The sequence below is a fragment of the Melanaphis sacchari genome, unplaced genomic scaffold (assembly GCF_002803265.2).
Source record: "Melanaphis sacchari strain LSU unplaced genomic scaffold, SCAv2.0 Contig4_pilon_pilon, whole genome shotgun sequence".
Taxonomy (NCBI): Eukaryota; Metazoa; Arthropoda; class Insecta; order Hemiptera; family Aphididae; genus Melanaphis; species Melanaphis sacchari.
In genome coordinates, this window is record NW_020271335.1 from 1,397,287 (window position 1) to 1,424,203 (window position 26,917).

Here is a 26,917-nt window from a genome sequence, read left to right on the forward strand (position 1 = left end):
TAAATTCCGTTTAATTATATTATCTAATAACACTTGCTATTAATCTATCAACTTAATAATTTACAAAAATGTCCATCAATTATTTATCATTTATTTCTTTTTAGGACCATATATTTATTATTTATTTATTTATTATTATTATTTTTTTTATATATATAAAAGAATCAATGATACATTTGTACACAATTATTTTTTAAGTGTTAATTAATTTTATTGTTTTGATATATATATGAAATGTTGAACATTTAATCATCAACTAAAACCAATATTAACTAAAAGTCTATAAATATAATCTAATTTTCTTAAAAGGCAATGTATAAATACTATAATTATTATGTTTTAAACAATTATTAAATAAGATTAATATTGTGATAAAGTATTAACAATATTATTTAGTCATAGTTTTATGAGCTCATCTATTCACCAACTTTAATTTATAATTAGGACCATGATTAAAATGCAAAATATTTTTTGTTATTTGAACGAACAATGTAACAATACATAATACAGTTTACTTAACGGATACTTCAAAAGTTAAACATTTGTTTTTTTTGTTCTTTAATTTTTCATTGTCTTAGGTATTTTTTTCTAGAAAATTATTTTGATCATAGAGTATATTTTGTTTTTATTTTATTTTTGTTAAGATAATTTTTTATGATCATATAAATTCTGGATTTATTAATGTATACATTTATATTAATTTACTGAATACATAAAAATTATTATAATTAATAATCAAGTAGATTTTTTTGATAATATAAAACTATTTAATATGCTTAAAATTAAGCAAAATTTTGTGAAAAATTTTTTTTAATAAGTAATAATCCGTTATTTTATTTATCAAAACCAAAATTCGATAATATAAATCTAGTTTAAAAATAATTTTTATGTTAATATAAATTTGGATTAATTGAAAAACTTAAACATGAATGCTTGGTATACATAGGAGTATAAGTACTAACTGGATCTTAAGACTTTCATAAACTTAACGTTTTAATATGCATGTATGATCAAAATAATGTTTTATTATCCAGCCCAAGTCACTTAATACAATAATTTTACGATAATTAATTCATGTAGTTCACCAAGTTTTAATTGATTTAATTTATGATTATATTAAAACACATAGGTACTTGGATTGTGCACTGGTTTTGACATAGGTACCTATGTAAAATAACTATGCAATTATACTAATTATTTTGTGAATGTACATTATAAAATAAAATAATTTCCACAAATTTTTGAATTCGAGAACACCAAAAAAATAGTCAATATTATCTATGGTTTTGAATAAAACAAACATAAGATATTGTACAAGGTTAGAATAATTAAAATACTCTAAAACTTATACGTTTTTATCATGTCTATTCAATCGGAAATTGAACGTAAATTGAATTTCTGATAACATTTCAAAGTTGCAAAAAACTGCAAAAACAGTTTAACTCCAAATAGTTTTCAGAATAATATAATGACTTTCAAATATAACTCAGTAACGTACCTTCTCACACATCTAAGAAACAAAATAATATTGATCATTTTCTCACAACTTGTGAACAGTGATTACAATTATTTTTATAAGAATTTAAAGTTATAATTTTAATAAAATTTGTCAAAATTAGAAAAATTACAAACTATTATAAAAACTTTCTTTTTGTGTCTAAGTTTTGAAAATGTAAAACAAGATTCCTTATACATAATACATATTGAAACCAAAAAATTTAAAATATTTACTAAAAAAATTATATTTTATAGACATTTTAAGTTCCAATTTGGACGAAAGAACTTATTTAAACGATAAATATTTTAAATTTTTTTCCTAATTAAAAAACATTATTCATCGAAACTATGTGTTTTATAAAATTATGAATTTTACTATATTAAACATTTTTGATTTATTTTAAAATATTATTTATTTATAGGTACCTGCCATAAATCTATTTTCACTGTTTTACCGTATTTACAGAAAGTTTTTGTTAAATTTTATGTTGTATAAATTAGTATAATACGGTATAAATATATATAATTATAACAATTAAATAGTAATAATATTATAAATGCAATATTTTCTGAAAAAATGTAAAAGTATAGTGATTAGGCCAATAAATCATTTCCGCTCCGAATCTTTTTTCGTATATAATGATAATATATCATTGAATTCAAATTTAACAGACCTATAACAGTCACCTGCTCGATATCTAATGTATAGTAGAGTGGTACTCACTTACCTACCTACCTTTTATATGTCTATATTATTATTAAATTATAACTTTAATCTTACAATTTACTGACTTTTTGGTAATATGAATAAAATGTAATAGATAAATAATAGAATGTTTTTTTAATAAAATATTTATTTGGAATGAATATTCATTAATATTTATACACAATTGAAATACCAGATAAATATAATTTTTTGTTACTTTAGTTTGCTAAACTATAATATCATTATTCATTACCTAAAACTAATAGAATAAAAAATTATATTTCAAAAGATAAAAGGTTCATTTAAAAAGGTACTTTGCAAAAGTTATCCAATTCTTTGGATTTCTAAGAATAATGTTTTTTTTTTTTTTATATATACGTATACCTGAATAATCTATACTTTTTTTGTATAATACTTAACACACTTGTTATATTATTTATAAAGTAATTTAAAATCTTACTCTTGGGATATTCGGGTTGAGTTATAGTGTTTTGAAGTCAATAGTGGTAGAGAGAAGTATACATATTATATTTATTTTTAAAACGAAAATAACACAAAAGCTGTAACTTAAATGTTTTTATACGACATCTACAGAAGTGCGAAAATAGAATAGAGTTAAACGGAAAAAATCAACAAGTATACCCATTTATTATGATTCAACGTGAATCTATTTATTTATTTATGAATAATAAACTCCATAATATTTACCATTGTTATCTTACGAGAGATAACTATAGTTATAAAATATTGTATTTCACACTGGAAAAGAATTTATATAGGAAAACTATTTGATACAAAAACCAAATAATATTTATAGTAAATAATGCAATAAAAATAAAGTATATCATTTTAATATATTAATATAATATATATTTTACTATATATCTGTGGTGTTATCAAAATTATCTAATGTTAATGTAAAATAAAATATTCATCAATTCTAAATCATTTATAATTAATTTTATGAATATAATCACTGTAAAAAACTGTTAGTATATTTATAATAATTGTCAATGTGTTACACTATGATAATTCATATACAATTGTAAATTTAATACTAGGTTTCTAAAACATTTTTAAAAAAAAAATTGACGTAAAGCCAAATTTATTTTTTATGAACTTTTTTAATTTAGATGTTTACGTAGGTATTCAAATATTAAAAAAATAAAATATTTTCCCACAAATTATATTTATTATAATTCAATATTTATAAATTATTCATTGTATCGTTCAATGTATAGTAATTTGATATTGCATATTTTTTTTTCTTTACATTTTGAAAAAAAAAAATGATGAAGTTTTGATTACAATTTTAAAGTTAGAAAATAATATTATCCCACATTAAACCATTAAAATGTCTTATCGTTGAAAACATAATAATTATACAATATATCTTAATAAAATAAATGTTTTAATAACTAAAAATATGTTTTGTAATAAAATATGGTATTAAAATTTTTTTTTTCAAATTTATTTTACTTACAAAATATTTTCATACAAATATAATAAGGTTATGAGCAAACTTAAATAATTATACCTAATGTACTTAAGCGATCGCTTAGTTGAATAAGTACCGCCCACTGTATAATTTACTTGTTTACTAGTTTAAAAAGAGTATTCTCGTACTAAATAATAATAATTTTAATAATGATATTTTAAACTAAATGGAAAAATTCGAAAAAAAAATGTTTATCATTTTATCAAATTTGTTTTTATTTTAAGTATTTATTGCTTTATATTACTTAATTATATTATAAATACTTCGGTATTATCTATATAAGTAAACTAATAATCATTTATATTTTCATAATACTATTTGTTGATTATTTAAATAATTTGTTTATAATTTTAAGCTATAAAGCATATTAGTTTTAAATCGTTTATACTAATTTTTAAATAATGCAAAAACATTATCGTAATTAAATATTTAAAAGCATTTAATTAAAATTAGTATTAATTACATTAGTGATTTACTGATATTTATGTAATACATATAGACAAGACAAGAGTTTAAGTCTAATAACCGATCGAATCAAAAGTTATTTTCTTAGGTCACTGAATATTTTAAATACAAAATAAAGTCTAAAAAGTGCCTAAGTATAATTATTTGCAAAAAAATTAAATTACAATGTCGTATAAAACAGCTTTTTACAATAAAGTTATTACTACATTTTATAGTGCTATTCATATGAGTGTTAACTGGATTATAAAAAATGTCATAATTACTAAAATTATTAATTTGTATGCAATACATAGTTTATTATATTGAGTGGTGTTTTTATAAAATTTTAAAGGTAAACAACAAAACAGAATTTTTAATAGTAGTTTTGAAAATAAAATTTATACTAGGTACCTATTAATATGGTAATAACTTCATTATACACGTTTATGCAATTAAAATTCATTTTTGTTGATTCTATAATTTTTTTTAAATTTTAGAGTTAAAAGAATTATTAGCCTTAAAATTAAAAATTGTTTATTAAAATATTATTTTTGGTCAGTGTTTGGTTGAGATATAAACTTCACGAGAAAATGTTTTACATTCAAATAAATATCATACTTTTTATATTAAACACAACTCTGACATTATTTTGAAAAAGTATTGATATTTTTCTAATTATACATTAAAATAATTATGCTTAGTTTATTATATTCAGACAAACACGTTGGACTAATAAATCACAATATTGTGTTTTTGCCATTGAAAAAATATATATTATAAATCATGATGTACATATTTATTTCTCATAATCGTAACGAATTAATCGAAATATATTCTATAAATATTTATATACTGTACTAGGGTATTTTGCCAATATATTAATATGTGATACATTATGAACTATTGAGGTTCATCATTCGCTAAAACGCTGCAAAAACTACACGCTTGACGTCAATCAACCCCCGATCGTAATATGTTGCAACGTGTGCTAAATGTTTTAATCAAATATGAATTATTTTATATCAATGATTAGCGCTGACCAAAAAGTAAATGAATAGGTACGGTACATTAATTTTTATGCGAATAACGAGATTTGCTGTGTTACAGAAAAATACCGTTTAAAACATGGTGTAACCATTATCAAAAAGCCTATTTGTATGTAATCAACCATTCACAAATGATGCCAGTGGGGTCAAACGTAGAATATATTAGTAGTTGGCTATATTTGGCTATCCATAATCATTAAAAAATCACGAGTACAATTATTTGAGATAGACTCTATATATTTAACAATTGTTAGATTAGGTTAAACTTAAAAATAAATAAACATACTTTTTAATAATAATGTCTTTAAATAGCGATGAAATAAGAAATCGTAATTGTAACAGTTTTGTGGCTTAAATTGCATTATCGACAGTTTGAGTGTTTGAAGTTACTGCAATACGCGTATTTAACATTGCGCAGTCAGTATTGTCTAGGGATGCCATGCGTGCCAGTTAAGCTGGGACTGTTTCGTTTTTGAATTTAGCGTTCTGAATCTCAATAAAATGTTCTAACCGTCAATTGTTCCAAAATTAATCTTTAATACTTGGTGTTAACATTTTATTTTTCTCTAAACTTTACTAATGGAAAAACAATAGTGTTAAAATAAATAATAAAATAATAAAGTTGATTATATGACTGATTGACAAAACAAACCCTAAAATTATTATCTTTGCTTGGTGACACACTTATTGACGGTATTCGTTCATTATTTTCCCATTCAGTCATGGACATTTGTGATATAATTTATGATAGATGGCTTAATGTTAATTGAAAATTTATAAAGTTTTTATCATTGAGTTATTTTTTACCTCGTAAACGTAATCTATTGTTAAATACAAATGCATTACGTGTGGTATTCCAGAAGTTGTGAAAAAATAGAATCAGAATCATGGGAATAATTTGATTGTTGCATGTATGTCATTTGCAAACACCTAAAAATGTATTGGTATTAATTGTTGTTTAATACCAAAAATATCAAATTTTTTAAATTTGTTAAATACTGAGCGAAGCGATAAATGTATTAATTTTACAATGATGAATAGTAGGTTTTTTTTTTAAATATATTCTGGGAATCCAAATTCATTTTTTATGAGCATTTTGAATTCAAATTTTTACGACATTCAATATTTACCGGTAAAATAACTATTTCTTTTCAGACAATTTTTGATAGTTTATAAAATATAAAAATAAAATAAAAATAGATACTTGAAATTTTTACCAAATTTTAATATTATTATTATTTTATTATTTGATAAAATGTTTAAAAATATTTAAATCTTTTTAAGCTATTTATTTTATAGGCATAACAAATTTTTAGATTTTTTTCTACGAATGTCTATAAAAAATTTAAAACAATACTCTGTATAAGCTTTTCTTTTATCTTTTTAAAATTATTAAATATTAAATATACAATATTTATATGCAATTTAAGTTTTAATTTTAATGAAATTTGCCATGATATTTAAAATTTATTTTAAGATACTAATGAACCTATTTTTACTTTTTTACGGTACTTATTCACAGAAAAATGTTATTACATTTTGAGTTTTATTAGTTGATAGAATAACATGAAAATATAAATTAATTATAATAATACCAATAATACGAGTATAATAAATGTAATATTTTCAGTAGAAAACAAATCAAGCTACAACATAGAATTAATAGTAAAATAAATTACTTTAATAATTATGTATGTTAAAACAACATACCATGAAAAATAATTTGTGATATAAGCTTTTGTATATAATAATATTAATAATATATCAATGTATTAAACTTTTCAACATAAACATAAAAGTCACCCACTCGACACCTAATGTATAGCAGAGCCGTATCCACTCTCCTATTTAAATTTGAGATCTACCTATACTGTATAAAATTTTATTATGCAATGTGTTAATTTTTTTTCTACTTTGATAGTTATACCTACTTAATATTATTTATATTCAGTTAAGAATTACTTTTAGCCTAAAATTTAAGAATATTTAATAAGGAATTTTTTTGTTTATTTTTTTTAAATGTCTCTCTTTAAAGTTTAATTCGCATTTTTTGTATTGAAAGATTGGAACTGAATTTTTACGTAGACCCAGTATATGATAAAATTGATTTTATTATTAGTATAGCTCAAAAACAAATAATTATAAATACTTGAAATTTTCACTAAATGTTTAAATAGAAATGTTCTATTAGTGGTAACATTTTTATAAGTATTTCAACATCACGAAAATTTACAATTTTTTTGTAGTTTAAAATTTGTAAAATATACAATTTTAAAATACTTAATACTTAATTTTAACTTTATACATAATTTCTCGAAAATAATTTATCTGTAAATAAGAAAATTTAAAATTATATAGACATTATACTTTAAATTTAAATTTAATATTGAACAAAACTAGTTATTTAAACGAAGAATAATAATTTTAGTATTATTTGATTGTAATTTAAAAATATCTCACATATATTATTTATTTGAAACGTTTAATGGATATTTTTGTATTTAATTTATACATCATAAAATGACATAATAAACTAAAATGTTATTGAAAAAAATTTATTCAGACTTTTACATTATTAATAATAAAATAAATTATTTTAATAACAATATACATATATCACAGCATATACTTATTAATATAGGCAGACAAATCATATAAATTCAGTATTGTTTTTCGTATACAATGATTAAATCATTGAATTTAAATTTAACACATAGGTTACAGTGACTTACTCCTCAATGACGAATTTTACTCAACATTTACTGTACAACAGAAATACAAAGCAGTTACCTATTTACGTTTTGCGTTTAATAATTTATTTACAATCTATATTATATTTGTGTACAATAAAAAAATTTTAATCTAATACCAAATTTGATATATTTGATTTTTCTTTTAAAGATTTAAGTTATTTTTTTAATATTTGATACTTTTAAACACTTTTTTCCTTCATCGAAATCCAATTAATCAATGTGGTATACTTACCGTATATGTTAGATAAACATTGGTGTAGAAACGCAATGATGTTTACTTTTAGTAAGCGATGATGGATTTACTGAACCGAGTCATAAGGTATCGGAAGTCTATCGTTTACTTTGGATGGTTCAAAGAGATTTTTGAATGAAAACAAAATTAAAAAATACATGTGGCAATGACAAATTCCATTGGATGATTACCAAAATATATTTCTTTTTTTTTATATATTTTGTCTTCAATGTAACGCCATGCGCAATATCGTTATGAAATTATATTGCTTATCTAAGACAGTAGTGTAATATGAATTCTTTTACATGTATTATGGTACCTTCGCTGCCACCGTCACCGTTCTGCGCGAATTACGTCCGCCGAACGCGTTCAATGTTTCCGGTTGACAAACTTTGGTTATGACCACCATAGATTTCGGTAACGAACAAAGTTTTACTATACGATTCACCAACGACTGCACTGCAGTAAACTTGGTCGGTACTTGACTTTAAGCGTATTAAAAAAAAAAAAAAAACCATTACTTCCACTAGACAATTTTTGACAGAAATAGTGATTAATAAGAAACGAATCTATTTTTTTTTTATCTATTACACAAGATGTAAAAATTAAAAAACAAAAATCAATATAAAATTACCTATAATTATTTTATTTTATATTTTTATAACTGCCTAATATTTTATTTATACAATAAACAATTGACTAGGTATAGTGAATTATTAAAAAATATATGTATACATAGATCATATTTAAATTTTAGTTAAACAATTAATATAATCTTATTTCAAAATACATAACATCTTATGAATTTTTACATAATTTATAACAAAATTATTGTATTTTACGACTTGAATCAAAAAATTATACTAATTTGAATCATAAATTATATTTAACTAAATAAATTATTTTACTTTTTTTTTAAATTATATTTTATTATTTCTTTTAATATACACAATTTTAAGTTTTTTGGTCATTGCTGACTTATACAAAAACAAATAAATAAATAATAATAATAAACTCAGTAATTAAATCAACGAAAATTGATACAATATACTATTATTAAACATTAAAATTAACGATTGAATAATTAACGATACATGAATAATATAAAAATATCAAATATAATAAAAACTAAATCACATCTATAATTTAATAATAATTTACCTACTTATTTATTAGTATAGTTAAAAAAGAATATAATTTATGTTTCAATATTCATCTAACAGCTAACATTTTATATTATGGCAATGAACACAATTGTTTTAATTTCGATGATTATTTCATTTTTTTTTTTAAACAAGAATTCTCTTAAGTATTTGATACAAAACAAACTATAATATTATCAAAAAAAGTTATAACAAGAAGTCAATGATTTCATTTGAAATTATTGAAGTGTGAACAATAAATTCATTTTATAGGTACTTCTTTTCGAAAATGTCTACTTGTAGATCAACGTGAAATAAAAATAGTAAAAAGTCAATGTAAAAATATTTTGTTTCTTCAAAAGTTATGTTGGAGCATTGTACCCTTTGCACTACATTTAATCCAGATTATTTTCTCTCGAATGCTCGCTAGCTATACCACGAACCCTTTATTAATGTTTTCGTAGTCCGTTGACTCTCATCCTTTAATTTAGCATGGGTCTTTATAATAGGTGACATAAAAACAATTTAATTTCTGGTACTATATTCACATTAAAATCGATTACTTACATGTTAAACAAATTTATAACTTTCATATGTCATCTCAAGAGATCTGTATACAATATTTCCGTAATCCGTTCGTGATTCAACCCAATTCTCTCTCCTCTATTTCTCTCACACATTTTTTACTACGGCTACTTATTACTAGCTCTAATATATTTAAATTTATATAATATACATTGTTTCATATTTGTATATTTATTTATTCTGATTATTTTAATTATAAGTTAAGCATATATTTAACACATCTTCCATTTTAATTTATATGTTCTTAAACCTTTTTTATTGATTTATAACAACTATTGATATAATATATTTGTATATTGAACTCAATCAAATGTATATACTGAATTAAAAATAAAAATAAAAAACATAACGTTAAAAATGCACATGAAATGTAACTGGTGTTTTTCTTTTTTTTTTTTAATTTATATTTGTTTTGCAAAATATTTAAAATTATCATAGTAAAAGTTGTGTTTAAGTCAAATATATACCTATATGATTATATGTTATGTAACACATTTTAATGATTATGGTATACGAATTTATTAATACAATCTAACATGTTGTGTACTCGTACTACCTTATTCAAATACATGCATAAATATTAAAACAATGATGTTATAAAAATCATATATGTATTCTTCTTATAGTCATAAAATCAATTAGTTTATGTAGAAAATATATTAACCATCACGGATTTTGAATTTCAGGACATACGTATTTTATATTATTTGAAATATCCGATTTTATTTCGTAATATAAAATCTATAGCTTTAGGACCAATCGCTGCTTAGGTTATGTCCATAAATATTCTATTGTTTATATCTATCAGTAGTAGAATCCTCAAACATTTTCATCGCGATTTACCAGCTTGTGGATAAATCTGCGTAAACGTACCGTATGCCTTCTATAGCCGAACACTTCAAATAGTTGTTCGTATAACGCTCTTTTTACGATATTTAAGAATGTCACTTGGTATCTTTTCTATAAATAAAAATGGTCGTTTTAGTCAACCATTGACGATACAAAACCACTAGTATCCTACCCACGTGGATATACATTTCAGTTACCATTATTTCTTTATGTATTTTCTGCATATGGTACATTTTTACCACACGTTTTAGTGTTTTATCAATAGGTACATAATATACTACTTACGTATTGAAAAAATGTAGTTAATGAATGATTTACGTTAGTTTTTTAAATAATTATATAATATAACAATACGTAAATAATAATGGTCATTATTTAGAATACTGACCATTAGGAAAATTAACAGAATGTACACGATATAGTTATACATATAACATTACTAATATAATATACTAAGTATTATAATCTATTATTTTCTATTAATATATTTAAATTAAAAAGTAATGTGCCCATATTTAACACAATAGGCCACGCGTGATATTTTATACTACATGTATCTTAAGAATAAAAATTACTGTTAGGTATAATCTTTTACGAATATCCATTTCGACAAAATAGATTTAACTAAAAACAGAACAATTTAAAGTTTAAACCCATTCTATCCAAAGACGAATACGACGACGATCAAAAATTAATGTTCTTGTTTCAAATGCTGTAATTGCACATTCGATAATAACGATATTGATAATAATAATTGAACGTCTCAAAATTCAGTCTATAACTTATTAAAGTAACAAAACAAAACACACACACACACACACACACACACACATAAACTAGAAAAACATTATGTGATGGCTTTTAAAACGTTCGAATCGTAATTGTGGGTGGCACGTTTTGACATGGTTCACCGAATAGGTTGTTTTTCGCACACGCCTTGACAAGCACACAACGATGCCGAAAAACCGTCCGCCAAAACCACCTCGACCGGGCGCCCCATCGAACTGGTCTTGTCACGAAACGATATTGTACGCCGTGAAACATTAATTCAATCGCCGTCGCCGTCGCATTGTCATTACCTATTAATATATACATAATATACCCATATTATTATAATTATTATTATTTTATCGACACACAACGATATTATAATGTGCAATTTTTCATTACACGTCCGCGCCGTGACATTTCGTGCAGGGACAATCGAAACTCGGAACGCGTAACGCACGTTAATTTGCGGAGTGTTTCACGCCCCCCCCCCCCGTGCAGCGCTGTAGATGGTGTGGCGCGGCAGGGCCATCGAGACGAGAGCCGAGAATAATAATAATAATAATAATAATAACGATAAAATAATAATGGAAAAAAAATGGCACCGGAGAGGGCGAGGACCGAGGACACATTGGGGCCTATCTTGCCGCCGCCACTGTCGCCGACGCTGCCGACTTCCGAGTGTGCCAGCCGCCGTCGGCTAGCTATCGCTGCACGCACTGGTTGATTCACACATTTCAACGACGGTCCGCTCGCGCCGCACTATGATTCTGGTGGAGATTTCACGTACCGTCCGCTGAGGAGTCGCTGCGACCATTATCGCTTTTGAAGACAACTATAGATAACAATAATAATAATAATAATAATAATAATAATAATACGATACGCAATAAGTATAATAGTAACGACGAATCGCGAATTCCGCCGAACACGCGATATCATTGTACGCGTGTCGAGTTCACTAAAATATTTCTATTAAAATATAAATCGCCGTGCAACAGAACACGTGAGTACAGAGAATTCGATACCAACAATTCTCGTATTAATATTATTATTTGTGTGTATATACGTTTACGCGTGGGACATTATTATTGTCGTTTCGAGTTTCGACGTCGCGGTATTTATTTATTTTTACTACGCCCACGCATACCTTGGTGCCATCAATTTCCCCAAAAATAAACTATTGTTTTTACGAGGTTTTTCATCTTTTACAGCTTTCTGTTTTTATTTTTTTTTAAGCTCAAAACTTTTTTTTTACGACCGCGCAAAAGACAATAATTTCGAAACCGTATGCAGGTCGACCGTCGGCCGACAACACTCCCGCGCAAACGGTTGCACATCAAAATCATTCTTTCCCAGATCCATTAGTGCACGAATCCACTGGGTGTGCTTAATTACAGTCTTGTTCGTAACTTTTAATAATTTAATATTTTATTTACGATTTTATAGTTTAAACGTTGTTTGAACAATTTAAGATATCGTTATAATGTCACCGTTCGTTTTTCAAATTACTTTCTGTACATTAGTTATATTTGAATTGTATAAAATATTACGAATTCAAAACTTAGAAATTGTTTCCTTATTTTTATTTAGTACAAAAATACTTTTTACGCCAAATAGGTTATACATGTACATATTGTCAGATTTTCCAATTACGCGTACATATATGAATACGCTGTAATAGGTTCCTATAAATTCATTGCCAAACGTCGTTGAATAAACTGGTAAATCGTCGCGTCGGTTCTGTAGATTTGTAGAAGGTCATACACAGACGAATTGTGAACAGCAAAATATGACGTGATCGGAATGGATAACGGCATTTCCAAATACCTACCTACTGTTGTGATGTATGCTTACCTACACACGACTTCATCTTAAAATTATTTACACACAATTCATAATTTCATGGTCCAAAATAGCGTAATAGATTATTATTATTATTATTATTATTATTACAGTATAGGTAAATTAATATAGGATTCAAATAAATCAAATGCGAATCAATCAATATTTAATCGAGTTTACAATTAAATTTTAAAATTTAGTAATTTTCAAACTAATATAATAAATAATAACAACCTGTTGATTAATATTGCGTTATTAATATTCGTACGTTGGGCAATTTGAATAATATAGGATAATAAAAATTGTAATTTCAATCTAACTAATAAAATGTATTATATATTGTAAAAGAAGAAATTTAATAAAAACTTGATTTAATATTTATTTCATTTTTTAAGATTATAATAAAACAAATAAATAATAATACATAATCATTGTTAATTTTTTTAAATATTTTTGAGAAACTAATTAAAATTTAAAATTAATTGGTACTTAAACACTTTATCATTAAAAAATAAAATAAAATATATATTAATTATTATATTTTATTCAAATCTAATTATTCATATACAATTTTAAACGTAACGATAAACTATGTTTATAAATTTAATACAAGTTTAATATAGTTCAAAAAAAAAAAAAAAATGATTTATAGCATTAAAAATAAATTATACGTATAAAAATAAAATAAATTTATTCTATCATTTGAAAATTTACAGCTGTAAAGTACGAACAATAATTCTAAGCTTTAGAATTAAAGTTGGTACTATAGAAATCATTTTTTCATGCTAATAACTTTTTTTATTGTCTGAGTATAATGTTTTATTCAGAATGTAGCATAGAATGAATTTTTTATAACGAAATAAAAATTTAAAGATTTGTTTTCTATTTTCTATTTCTAAAAGTGCACTTACAATTATATAAACACATATAGACAGTATTTAAAAATCAAAACGTCTATAAAATGAATATTTAAATTAGCTAGATTATTTTAAAATAATAATTTACACATTTTTATGTTATAATTAAATTTAAGTAAGGATTAATATTAGTTATATACAAACAATCCAATTTTTCTCTTTCAAAGTATTTTCATCTAATTTGACAAAATAATAGCATCTCATTAGAATAAATAGTTAGATTAAATGTCTTAATCTTAATTATTTTCTTAAATAATCTTTAGATTTGGTTTTGTCAAAATATATGTTTATAAATGTGTATATTATTTTATAATGTAACAAAAAAATATATGATGTCTGAAAACAGCATCTCGTAACCGTACTCTTATAGTTGAAAGAGAATTTACCACATCTTGGATATTGAACTAGTAAGCTTATGCAATGACCAGATGTTTCTATGGCGACGACATTTAGAGTAATTTATAGTTAGAAATCATTGCACCTGTGTGAAAAGTACGTTTAAAAGAAACATCCTATCCTATCCCATAATTGGCACACCAATAGTGTCCCGTTTATATCGAGCCAAACGTTACAAATTAATAAATACTTGTCACTAACAAAACACAGGTATAAAATTAAACGTCTTATAGGATGTTAGTAATTTCAGAACTCACTCGCAATGGTACCGCTAAATGTTTGTTAATATCAAACACGGGCATAGAATTAAATGGCAAACGGTTAAAATTGTGATTTCTGAACATGTGATTGTGTCGTTGAATATATTGAAATTGAATAAAGCAAGAGTATTTTTTAAGGAATGAAAACGGAATGGTTGTGTCACGTATTTTTTTACTCAATAATTTAAAATGGGATAATAAAGAATGCTAAACAGATCTATAATATATTAAAAAGAAATATAATAAAACCCATATTATAATCATACTATATAACAAAATAAATGACAAAAGGAAAATCGTGATTGAAATATGATCGGATCTGATGGTTTTTTTTTTTTTTTTTTACTTAGCTTTGAAAAATTTGTCGTGCACGGATTAATAATCAACACAAAAGTCTTTTATGTTTAAAATTATCAATACACTGGTAGGTTTTTGTTTATAAATCGTATCAAAAAGATTTTAAAATTGATGGTAATGTGTGATTTGTGATTCGTAACTCAACAGGGAAACTAAAAGGAAAAAATAAAAGCTGCAAGCTGTGTATCACTGATAAACAAGAATTGAGTTCAGTAAATAATATATTATTAAATAAGGGTAACCTCTTTCATATAATTTACGTTTGATATCATGGTGCTACTCTGTGTTTGGTAAATTAATTTGTATTATATATATATATACAAAAAGTTATTATTTCTTAAGTTCTTTTTAGATTATTTATTATCTAAAAACACATTTTACGGAAGGGATCGTTGGTTTGAAACGTTTCATCTATTATTTTTTTAAACTAATTTCACAGACAGTTTAGTCCAATATCTTCAACGTGAACTCTGGTCAAAACACATCGATATCACTTTATAAAGCGATTATTTTATTTCAGATCAAAAATGTACGGGCTTTTATTGGAAAACCTCTCGGAATATATAAAAAAAATGTACGGCGAAGACAGATGGGAGGAGATTCGACGAATGGCTAATGTTGATCAACCTAGTTTTAGCGTACACCAAGTATATTGTGAAACACTTATTCCACGACTAGCAAAAAAATCCCAAGAAGTATTTTATGCACATTTAACTACATTCATAAAAATGATTTACTTAAATGTATTTATAATATCATTAATTTGTTGAAACTTGTAATTTGATGTGTTTTTAAGGTACTTGGAATTACGGAGAAAGAATTTTTTGAACAGATGGGAGTTCATTTTGTCAGTTTTGTTGGTCAATATGGCTATGATCGAGTACTATCGGTATTGGGGCGACATATGCGAGACTTTCTAAATGGTATATAATCAGTTACAATTACAAATTAATTATTGTTTAATCCATTTTAAAATTACTCTGATACATAAGAGTTTTACTTTTTAATGTAACATTGAAATCGATACCTTTCTATCTAAAATAATTTTATAGTAGAAATCTATAATCTAAATTTCATGATAACGGTTATTTATAGAACAAATAGTAACGATTCACAAGTTTCATTCATACGTTTATTCGTGACTTGAATCAATAATGCACGTTTGACCTTAAAATATATGCGCTCATATTATGTACACATGTATGAAACCCTACATTCTCCATCATAATATGCACTTCAAATTAAACTATCATTGTGCATAGAATAATATTGATTATTAATGAAACAAATAAAGTTTCGTATCATTTCACAATCTATGAACAACGATATTATTATACTGATGATATTTTATTTCTATAATCAAAATAGTTTACAAACTTATCTGATATAAATATTAAATAGCATTATAGTAGTACAGGTATCTAATAAAATAAGTTTTTTTAAATATTAATTATAACTGTTTATCTACTCTTGTTTAATTAAACAATGTAATATGCATAAATTCTGAATTTTTTTATATTTTATATAAATCATATTATATTAGGTATATTACTTCTACAAATTTATATTGCATACACAATATGATATAATATGCTAATCGTTATTCACTATCTTTCTAGTTAAATATTTTGAATAAATATTAATACCTAACTATTTGTTATTTTTTCTAAAAATTTTGTATAATTTTTATAAAAAAAAAACTAGATGTTTTGACTAATATTTGTATACTTACATTTTTAAAAATATAACTGTGTTATTTTTCTAAGTTTTTAAGTATTATGTATAATGTATATGCATTTATTTTTTATTATCTTTCCCTCCCTAGTGTCAACTTATTTATTTTTCATATTTTTATCTTATTCCATTTCTCAAAACTAACTTAATACTATAAGCTAGTTGAGTTTATTTACTTATAATATATTAGTATATTAAAACAACGTGTATTTTTCTACTGGTGAAGCCTACATAGAATCAACAATGTTGCAGACAATTAATAATGTTCGTGATTGTTACAAAGTTATGAAACAGCAAAAATAAACAAATATGAATAAAAAAACATGAAATGATAATATGAATACACAATAAAATAAATTTTTATAATTTAACCTATAAAATATAAATCTTATGAAAGTATTTAATTAAATTTGTTTAATTAAAATTGTTATTATTTCCTGTTTACCTAGGTGCTATATAATTAAATAAACAATGTATTTTGTTAAATCGCATTATCAACTTATGTGTTTAATATATTATAGGCATGCTAATTTAATTTAAAACATTTTATACTTATTTTTAGTAAATTTTAAATAAGAAACTTCGTTCAATGTGATATTTGTAATGTTTCATATAATTAATAACACGAATTATTACACTTTTTTATTTTTCTGTTATTTATTAATGCTTTTAATCATCAAAAATAAAAATAGCAGGGACACTAAATTAATCGTTTTACTTATTTATTTTTATTGTTATATATTTGTAATAAATTGATTGGATTGGGTATAACAACTAATAAAACATATAGTAGCATGTTATGAAAAAAAATCCACTAGATTATAACGCAATGTTACATACTATATTATATATTATTATATTACTATTAAAAAATAATGGTATACATTTTTTTGTCAATTCTTTGAAAATGTATTTTAAATATATTTAGATTTGGTTTTATTAATATTCATACTAATAAAATTAGCACTTAAAAATATTTTATAGATTGTTAAATATGGATTATAGGTTTGGATAATTTACATGAATATCTAAAGTTTTCATATCCAAGAATGCAGGCGCCTTCATTCATTTGTGAAAACGAATCTAAACAAGGATTGACATTGCATTACCGTAGTAAACGCCGCGGATTCGTGTACTACACTATGGGCCAAATAAAAGAAGTGGCTAGGCATTTTTATCACAAGGTCAATAACATGAACTAATAGTAAAATATAAAGTCAACCTTTTTCAAGGAGTATGTAATAATTTTAGGAAATGCGCATTGAACTAGTTCGTGAAGAGATTTTAATGGATACAGTGCACGTGACGTTTCAATTGAAATTTGATAATAGAGCGTTCACATTAGCATCGATGACAATGACAAGGGAAGAAAAACATCTTCCAATAAGTGCATCAGTGCTGTTCGAAATATTTCCGTTTTGCATTGTGTTCAGGTCGATGACAAAAAACAGACGTAAAATTAATATTATTTTGCTTCATTAATTATTTTTTTAGCTATTTTTTTTTTATTTTTTTTTAATAATGATTTTTTTTACACGTACTCAATTTTAATTCTGCAGAGGCAATAATAGCTGTACACAAAATACATATATTAAACTGATATTATTTCTCATACAGCTCCAATATGATTGTTCAAAGCATTGGCAATTCATTGATGGTCATTTTACCAGATCTAGTTGGGAAACGGATTACTAATTGGTTTGACCTTGTTAGACCCTTAATAGCTTTTAAATTCCAAACAGTAAATACATAAATGTTTATATATTTTAAATAAATAATTAAAACATTTAAAAAAATATATTCAATGTTTGTGAATAGATTTTGAATCGAACGAACAATATTTTTGAGCTAGTTACTGTTCAACCAGTGCTTTCTAATCGACCAACAGACAGACACGTCATTTTAAGTGATGAATCTTATTTTTCACCAGAAGAAAACAAACTTCGATTAAAAGGTATAAAAAGGTATAAGGTATAAAACCATAAGTTGTACATTAAAAAGTAAATTCTTAATCATTTTTTTTAAATACTTAAAGCATATTATTATTTAAATCATAAAAACATTATTAAATATAAAAAATTCTTAATTTAGGACAAATGATTTATATGGACAATTGGCAAATGATGATGTACTTGGGTACGCCCGTGATGCCTGATCTCAATGCATTAGTTACTACCGGCCTATACATAAACGATCTCTCCATGCATGATTTCAGCAGGTTGGTCATCAATAATATAATTTATAAGAAATACTTCGTTTACTTATTTAATTGCTGTCAATAAAGCTGTAGACGATGGCTGATTACTAAGATACATGTGTATAACTATACAAGTTTATGGGTGCTCGTTTTGTTTCTGTTTTACCCTAGGGACCTAATGTTGGCAGGGACACAACAGTCGGTTGAATTAAAACTGGCACTAGACCAAGAGCAGTTAAAGTCAAAAAAACTGGAAGAGTCGATGCGGAAACTAGATGAAGAAATGAAGCGTACTGATGAGTTACTATATCAGATGATACCCAAACAAGTGGCTGATCGACTAAGGTCGGGTGAAAATCCCATAGACACATGCCAAGTAAGTATTAAAAAATGAATTGATTATTAATAGTACATAAATCATTTTTCAGATGTTTGACAGCGTATCTATATTATTTTCGGACATTGTCACCTTTACCGAAATATGCAGCAGAATCACCCCGATGGAAGTGGTTTCAATGCTTAACGCCATGTATTCTATATTCGACACACTAACAGAACGGAATAAAGTTTATAAGGTTATACATTAACAGATGCATAATAAATTATAATATATGTTATAATAATATATTGTTAATTACAATTACATAAATCAAAATGCAATTTCAGGTGGAAACTATTGGTGATGCATATATGGTTGTTTCGGGTGCACCAATGACTGAAGACAATCACGCAGAAAAAGTGTGTGATATGGCATTGGATATGGTTGATGCTATTACAGATCTAAAAGATCCATCAACGGGTAATTTTTTTTATTTTGTAAATTTTCAGGTACATTCATGTCGTATAAAGTTACCATTGATATAACTGCGATATATTTTGAAAACAAATTTAATTAGAAATCAAATTTTACTTACATTATGAACTTGCTTATATATTATATGTACTTATTTTATTTTTATCATAGGGTCTCATTTGCAAATCCGTGTTGGCGTACATTCTGGAGCAGTGGTAGCTGGTATTGTTGGTTTGAAGATGCCAAGGTACTGTTTATTCGGTGACTCGGTCAATACTGCATCTCGAATGGAATCCACAAGCGAAGCCATGAAAATTCATATATCACAAACCACCAGAGATCTTATTTCAGCATCGTACATGGTTAAAGAGCGTGGTGAGATTTATGTGAAAGGAAAAGGTAAGGGCCGCCGCCATTGCTGTGGTCCTGGTGTGATGTGTTTTGATTCTAAATTTTTTTTTTTCAGGTGCTATGAAAACGTATTGGTTGGAACACCGGGAAAGCCGACCTCCATTAAGTCGGGTGCTACCACTGGCTAATTCAGATTTACCAGAATTGGAGTGGGAGCGTAGTGCCGATGCAGTATTTGACATTGTGGAACGCAACACGGACATGAACATGCAGTTGGCCGAAGACAGGATTAGAACATATTCACCGGTAACATTTCAAGAAGTGGCTAGACACTCGATATCACGTTCACCAGTTAGAGAATATTATCGAGGTTTGTATACTTACAGCACTGCAATATAAACTAATTTTTAAATTGATGTTTTAACAATATTATTGTATAGTGTATGATAAAATCATAATAATTTTTATCAGTAAACAGTGATCAATGAATGATCCACTAATCTATTATGTTTTAAAGAGCTGCAAAAAACTCAAAATTGTATAGTAAAATAAAATATATTTTAGGAACCTATCAGAATATAAATAAATCTCAAAATGGAGTTCGTATTATTTTTTCAAATAAAATGTCATATTTTTTCTATTTGCATTAAATTTACTTATTGTATTAAATAATACAATGAGTAAATAAGAAAAAAAAATGTGAAATTTCTAACATCAAATGTGATGAGTTTCACCATAATGTATTAGGTATATTACAAAATATTTATTGTTATTATTTCTCAATCATTAATCTGCTTAATCTACTAAGATTTCAATTTCCAAAAAAAAAAAAAAATAATAATCTTTATACGAAAAAATATAAGTAGTTTAAAATAATAATTTCTTAAACAAAAGATAGAAGTGAATAAACCGATTCTAATTAGATAAGAATAAATGAAAATCATAAAAAGAAAACTAAATCAGATAATAAAAATAATTTCGAATAAAACAATGGTAGATGCAAAAAACCCTTTAATGCAATATAATAAAGAAAATAATAATCTAATAATCTTAAATAATAAGTATAAAAAAATGTCTAATTTTTAGCATTTCCAAAATAACACTATAATTTCTGTAATTAAAATAACAAAATTGAATACTTTTTATGACAGTAATGAAAATTGAAAAATAAAATGTAAAAGATAATATCATAATCCTTTTTTTCTTTACGATCGTAAATGTTTAGCGGCTAAGGTCACAAGCATTTGAATGTTATAGTTTACGACGATATAATTTTTACTGTTCTTTGATCACTCGTAAATCATACAGAATGTTTTGAAGGTTCTTGTATTTTATTCTTATTGAATGAATTACTTTTATTATAACAACAAAAATATTTCGAAAAAAAAAACGAGAATTATTCATTGATAAAAATTAGGATTTGTTTTTATTTATTTGTTTGTTTATAGGTTACATTATAATTTTGAGGTACTATTATTCTTTCAAATATTATATTATCAATGATTTACTTTTTAATTTTAATCGAATATTAATAATACCTACAATAATGAAAAAAAAATTATATTTATTAATTTATGAAGATTAATATGTATTATCGAAAACGCTAATTTTACAGTTATTAAATTTAATAATTTTGAATATATTATAATAATATACTTCTTTTTTTTAACAATACCAAATATATTTTAATATCAATAATAATGTGTGGCTTCAATCACTCAATAAAATATAGAATTCATTGCAAAAACATAATACTAAATATGTATTATTTTATACATGTATATTATTGGGATTATTTTAAGCACCTACTTAATTTTATTTAATGCACCTATGATGTATTTTAGAATAAGAATAAAAATAAAAACACGATTTAAAGCTAGTGTTTTATATTATCATAAAAATAACATACTTACAATATGTTTGCGCATGACTTGAAAAATGAAAATGTACCGTAAACTTTTTAAACGAACACTTAAATTATATTATTATGATAGTACTTGTTTTAAGTAATTTATTTAAGAAAAACACAACGTTAAATATTGCTTTTATTTTATCAAATTAAATCTATTTTACCACGCAATACGACTAAGTTAAGTATTATCATTTGAAAAATGTTAAATAACAGTATAATTACTATGGATAAATAATATAATAAATTAAATTTCATTTTATTTAAAACTTGTTAGTCTTAAGAGACACGCAAATATTAATTTGATAGGTATCTAAATATAAATTATAACGAACAATAAATAAATAAATAAACTTATAATTAGTGAACATATTATCTTATTAAGATAATTAAAAATATTATCATACTAAATAATAAATTGTACTTACCTAGTTAATATAATTTAAGATTTTATTTAGTCAAAAAGTAAGTTGAAACCTATTATACTTTAGGTATATAATTTAAATAATTTTACAAATCTATAAAACTGCAAAAATTAATAATTGATTTGGCTGTCTTATGTAATTACTTTATAAGATAATCATATTCTACAAACTTAACTTGTAATGTTGATAACATTGTAGAGTCCAGATCGAATTCAATAAGTTGTACGCCTATCGTATCTCAGAAAGAGCTGCAACGTTTGACATGTCTGAACAGGAGTTCGTCGCCACTATCACGATTTGCGAGGAAAACCGAACAATTACCAAAGCCGGATTCTACTTCCACTACAGTTTCTGTAGTTGCCGTTCAGAGACACAGATTTATAAGAAACCCGGTAAGTGGTCGTAACGGCACACAGACCGCTCCATCATCACCAGAGACACACAAGGAAGAGGACATCTTAGTCGATTCGTCACAACTACTTCCAGTAGTAATTCCAGAGCCATCCGTAAAGCCGGCGCTTTCACCTACATCGCCACAACCACCACTACCACCACCACCACCACCACCACCTCCGCCGACAATTAAGTCCAATCCCGTGCTAGTGCACGTGGCCGATTACGTTTCATCTGATTGTGTAGACAGCATCGATTCGGATGATCAGCGATCACTGCGAACCCGAGAAATCGACCTAGGGGGATCGGATGCCGAAGGGTCTATCGATCACCCGCACCCTTTCCCGGAGTCTTCCGACGACGATTTACCTCCAGACGATGATGACGATAATGATGATTTGGACCTATCTTCGGCAGATCCGACCACTCTACCACCCCGATCATCACCGTCGTCAGCATCGCTGACCGATGCCCGAATAGTGACCACGTCCAAGTCGGACGGGCAAATATACAGTCGGAGACGGCGTTGTGACGAACTCGATGACGACGCGAGCACGTCTAGCCTGAACCAAAAGACTCAGTGCTGCATGCGATTCAAAGCGCACCCGAAGTCGTCCAGGAAGCGATCACAGTCTCATTCTTGCAAGTTGATCTAATCGTATAACGCATCCAAAGTCACTCGCATATATGATATACATATATATATATATGTACATTATATTCATATCAGCCGCTCTTATATTACCACAGGCTATTGTCCAAGTGTTATAAAATTATATTAAACAGGAAGTATTCTGTATATATATATACACATTTTTTTATTCAAAATATAGAATAGACTTATTGTGGTAATCAACAAACGAGTCAGTTGAAATAAAATCATCATAGTAGTTGTGTAATAGTTTCATACCCAAAAACACTGCCCAATGTAGCCGAAATTATGTTGCATTTAATTCATATTATAAACGTTTTAAATTATACGTGCTTAAATTTATAGTAACAATGTTTTGGGTTGTTTATAAAAATCCGTTGATTATTATCACCAATAGCCCAAACCATATGAATCGATAAAAAAGAAAGCCAATATAATTTAATATTATTTTATACAAATATCATTTCACAAATCATCCTCCTCTTAATTTTACTGTTTGCTACTAAAATGCAATTGTTTATACATAGTATATACATTTAAAAAAGTGTGTTATAAACCATGTAGGTATGTGTTTACGTTTTCCATAAATTATCAATTAATTCATACTCTTTTGAATAATTATTAAAATAATCAGAAAAGTATACGACATGAGTTTTTGAGAGTTTTTGCATATTTTAGAGCTTCTAGTTTATTCGTGTGAAGCCTTATATAAAACCGTTGTTATTTTAGATAGCATGTCATAATCATATGTATCACATGTCATATTCAAAAGGCGGGTTTTTTTGTGTTTATGAGTGATACAAGTTAAATGTTTATGTAATACATTATTACATGTTTACAATCAACTTAAGGTTATTAGTAGATTTTATTTGCACGAGAATAGCATTATATTTCAATAATTTATTTTAATCTAAAACACAAATAAGAAAAAAAAAAAACAAATAAAACCATGTATTGAATTGTAATTTTTTTTTACTTATAATTGCTCTTAGCCGATCATGTATACGTTTAGCATATTATTATCTTCTTATATAATAAGACAATAGATTTAGTTCCTAATTATTATTTCAATGTCTTTGAAATTATGTGTAGTACTTCTTTACTTCTTCTATACCTTATTGAAATTTACGTTTTTCCGTAATAAATTGACTGACCTCTAACATTTTTAACAACCCCACATGGGACGAATATATAGTTAAAATGAGAAACATTGCAAAAATAATGTAATCAGAACTGAGTCTACTTTCGATCTCTCCCAATAGACCATCTTCACATTTTTTAAATTAATTGTATCATAAAATATGTACTTATTCATATTTATTATCTAAATTCTTATAAATAATTCAATAAATACGAGTATGTTATTCTAATACTATTAATTAAATTAAATAAGTTTTTACTACAACTTATTTATATAAGTATTAACTTGTCAATTCATTAAATTTTCTTATTTCAAAAATACAATTTTCCATTTAAGCATTATTTTAATACTGTAACTATAATAAACATCAGGTTTTATATATATTATATAATACATATGTGTGTTTGTGTGTGTTTTTTTTATTTATTTTTATTGTGTTTTAATAATTATTTAATTTAGATAAATAGTTTAATATTTTAAAATCACAAAGTTGGCATGTTCGATTGAATCAACCAAAACAATTTAGCTGGTAATCTATAAACATTTAATTTGTTTATTAAATTACTTATCTTTAATACTTTTAACTATAGGTAGGTAGTTCGAATTTTTTTTTTTAATTTTAGACATTGTTTAACTTCTCTTACATTTAAATAATTTACTTTTGTATACATTATAAGTCAAATAAATACATTTTGTTTTATATTCTAATATTTCCTCATTTACATTATCTATATAACTTTGAATCAAATTTGTATTTATTTAAATAATTTCTTTTTACTTCAATATAATACAATACATATATGTATCTACATAAAATTTTCAAGTGTATAAACGTCTATACATAATTAATATTATGCTTATATGCACTTACATATCTATTTTAATTAAACTATGGAAAGAACCTTTGATTGTACCTATTATAGTACACATATTAGGAATCTTCATAGGGCATGCGTTTAATATAACATACTTACTTAATTGTATTATGAATAATCGTATATACTACACATACTGACTACGTATTACATGGTTTATGAACATGTAATAACGTAACATTATCATTGAAGCTATTAAAATGAAAAATTATTTTCATTGTTTATTTTTCCGTCCGTGTGGAAATTGAAAACCGGCCAACAACACTTGTCATGACTATTGTATTTTAAATGAATTATGACCATACGTGTGAACCATTAATTATATTATGATTTAAAAATACACATGCTAACAGCAGCTTGCTAATTGGTTGTTATTTAACATTTTGTGAATGTTATACAAACAAATTAACATTAACAAAAGAATTACAAACGTAATTATGTTTCATCAATAATATCAACAATTTTAATTATCTACCTATATAATATTTTTCTATACTTTATAGAACATATCATAAACCATAACGAATAGAAGTAAGTATACACTATTATACTACGGAAAAAAAATAATTGTAATTATTTTTATTATTATTATTATTATTAACTAATTATCATAAATATTATCCAAGTTTCAATTAACTCTTTTGGTAAATCATAAACATTTTGTCTAATCTAAGAGTCAGCAGTCTAAGTCTGAAAACTTTATAATTGAATAATTATATTAACTTCATAAACTTATATTTAATAACCATGTAGATAACTTTAAATTTTAAGACTGAATATGTAGATACCTAGTCTACCTAGTATCTTAGTTTTATTAAATAATCGTACAGATAAATAACATAATTATTCTATTTTATACCTGGATATTAAATTGAATACCTATATTATAAACATATGCGTGTAAACTATTAACTACCTAGATATTTTCAGACTATATATATATATATTATATATAATATATAGATAAATTTAAGACTCATAAAGAAAATAAGTAATTAAGTACATTCAAAACATTTGTCAAATTATTTTAATTTCTTGATTTCTCTGATTTAATAATCATGTTATTAGACTAATATCACAATTATACTAAATATTATACTCAATATTTCAGTATTAGAACTAATCTGACATTTGAACAAATGAGCTTAATAG

At 25.0% G+C, this 26,917-nt stretch overlaps 1 protein-coding gene across 8 annotated transcripts; it reads left to right on the forward strand.

The window, feature by feature from the left end:
* Positions 1-12,216: 12,216 nt before the first annotated feature.
* LOC112599045 (soluble guanylate cyclase 88E-like) lies at positions 12,217-25,056 on the forward strand. Of its 8 annotated transcripts, none has more exons than XM_025345759.1 (16): positions 12,619-12,924; positions 15,289-15,362; positions 15,443-15,502; positions 15,816-15,990; positions 16,092-16,218; positions 18,035-18,213; positions 18,281-18,462; positions 18,647-18,770; positions 18,848-18,983; positions 19,121-19,247; positions 19,398-19,602; positions 19,655-19,801; positions 19,893-20,025; positions 20,191-20,394; positions 20,486-20,740; positions 22,903-25,056. In XM_025345759.1, the coding sequence occupies exons 4-16, from the start codon at positions 15,823-15,825 to the stop codon at positions 23,751-23,753; spliced, it is 2,838 nt and encodes a 945-aa protein (XP_025201544.1). In that variant the 5' UTR covers positions 12,619-12,924; positions 15,289-15,362; positions 15,443-15,502; positions 15,816-15,822; the 3' UTR covers positions 23,754-25,056. The 8 variants fall into 8 exon arrangements, with proteins under 8 accessions (XP_025201540.1, XP_025201538.1, XP_025201544.1 ...); XM_025345754.1 differs by having other exon boundaries at positions 15,443-15,507; positions 20,191-20,418; positions 22,903-23,753; XM_025345752.1 differs by having other exon boundaries at positions 20,191-20,418; positions 22,903-23,753.
* Positions 25,057-26,917: the final 1,861 nt, after the last annotated feature.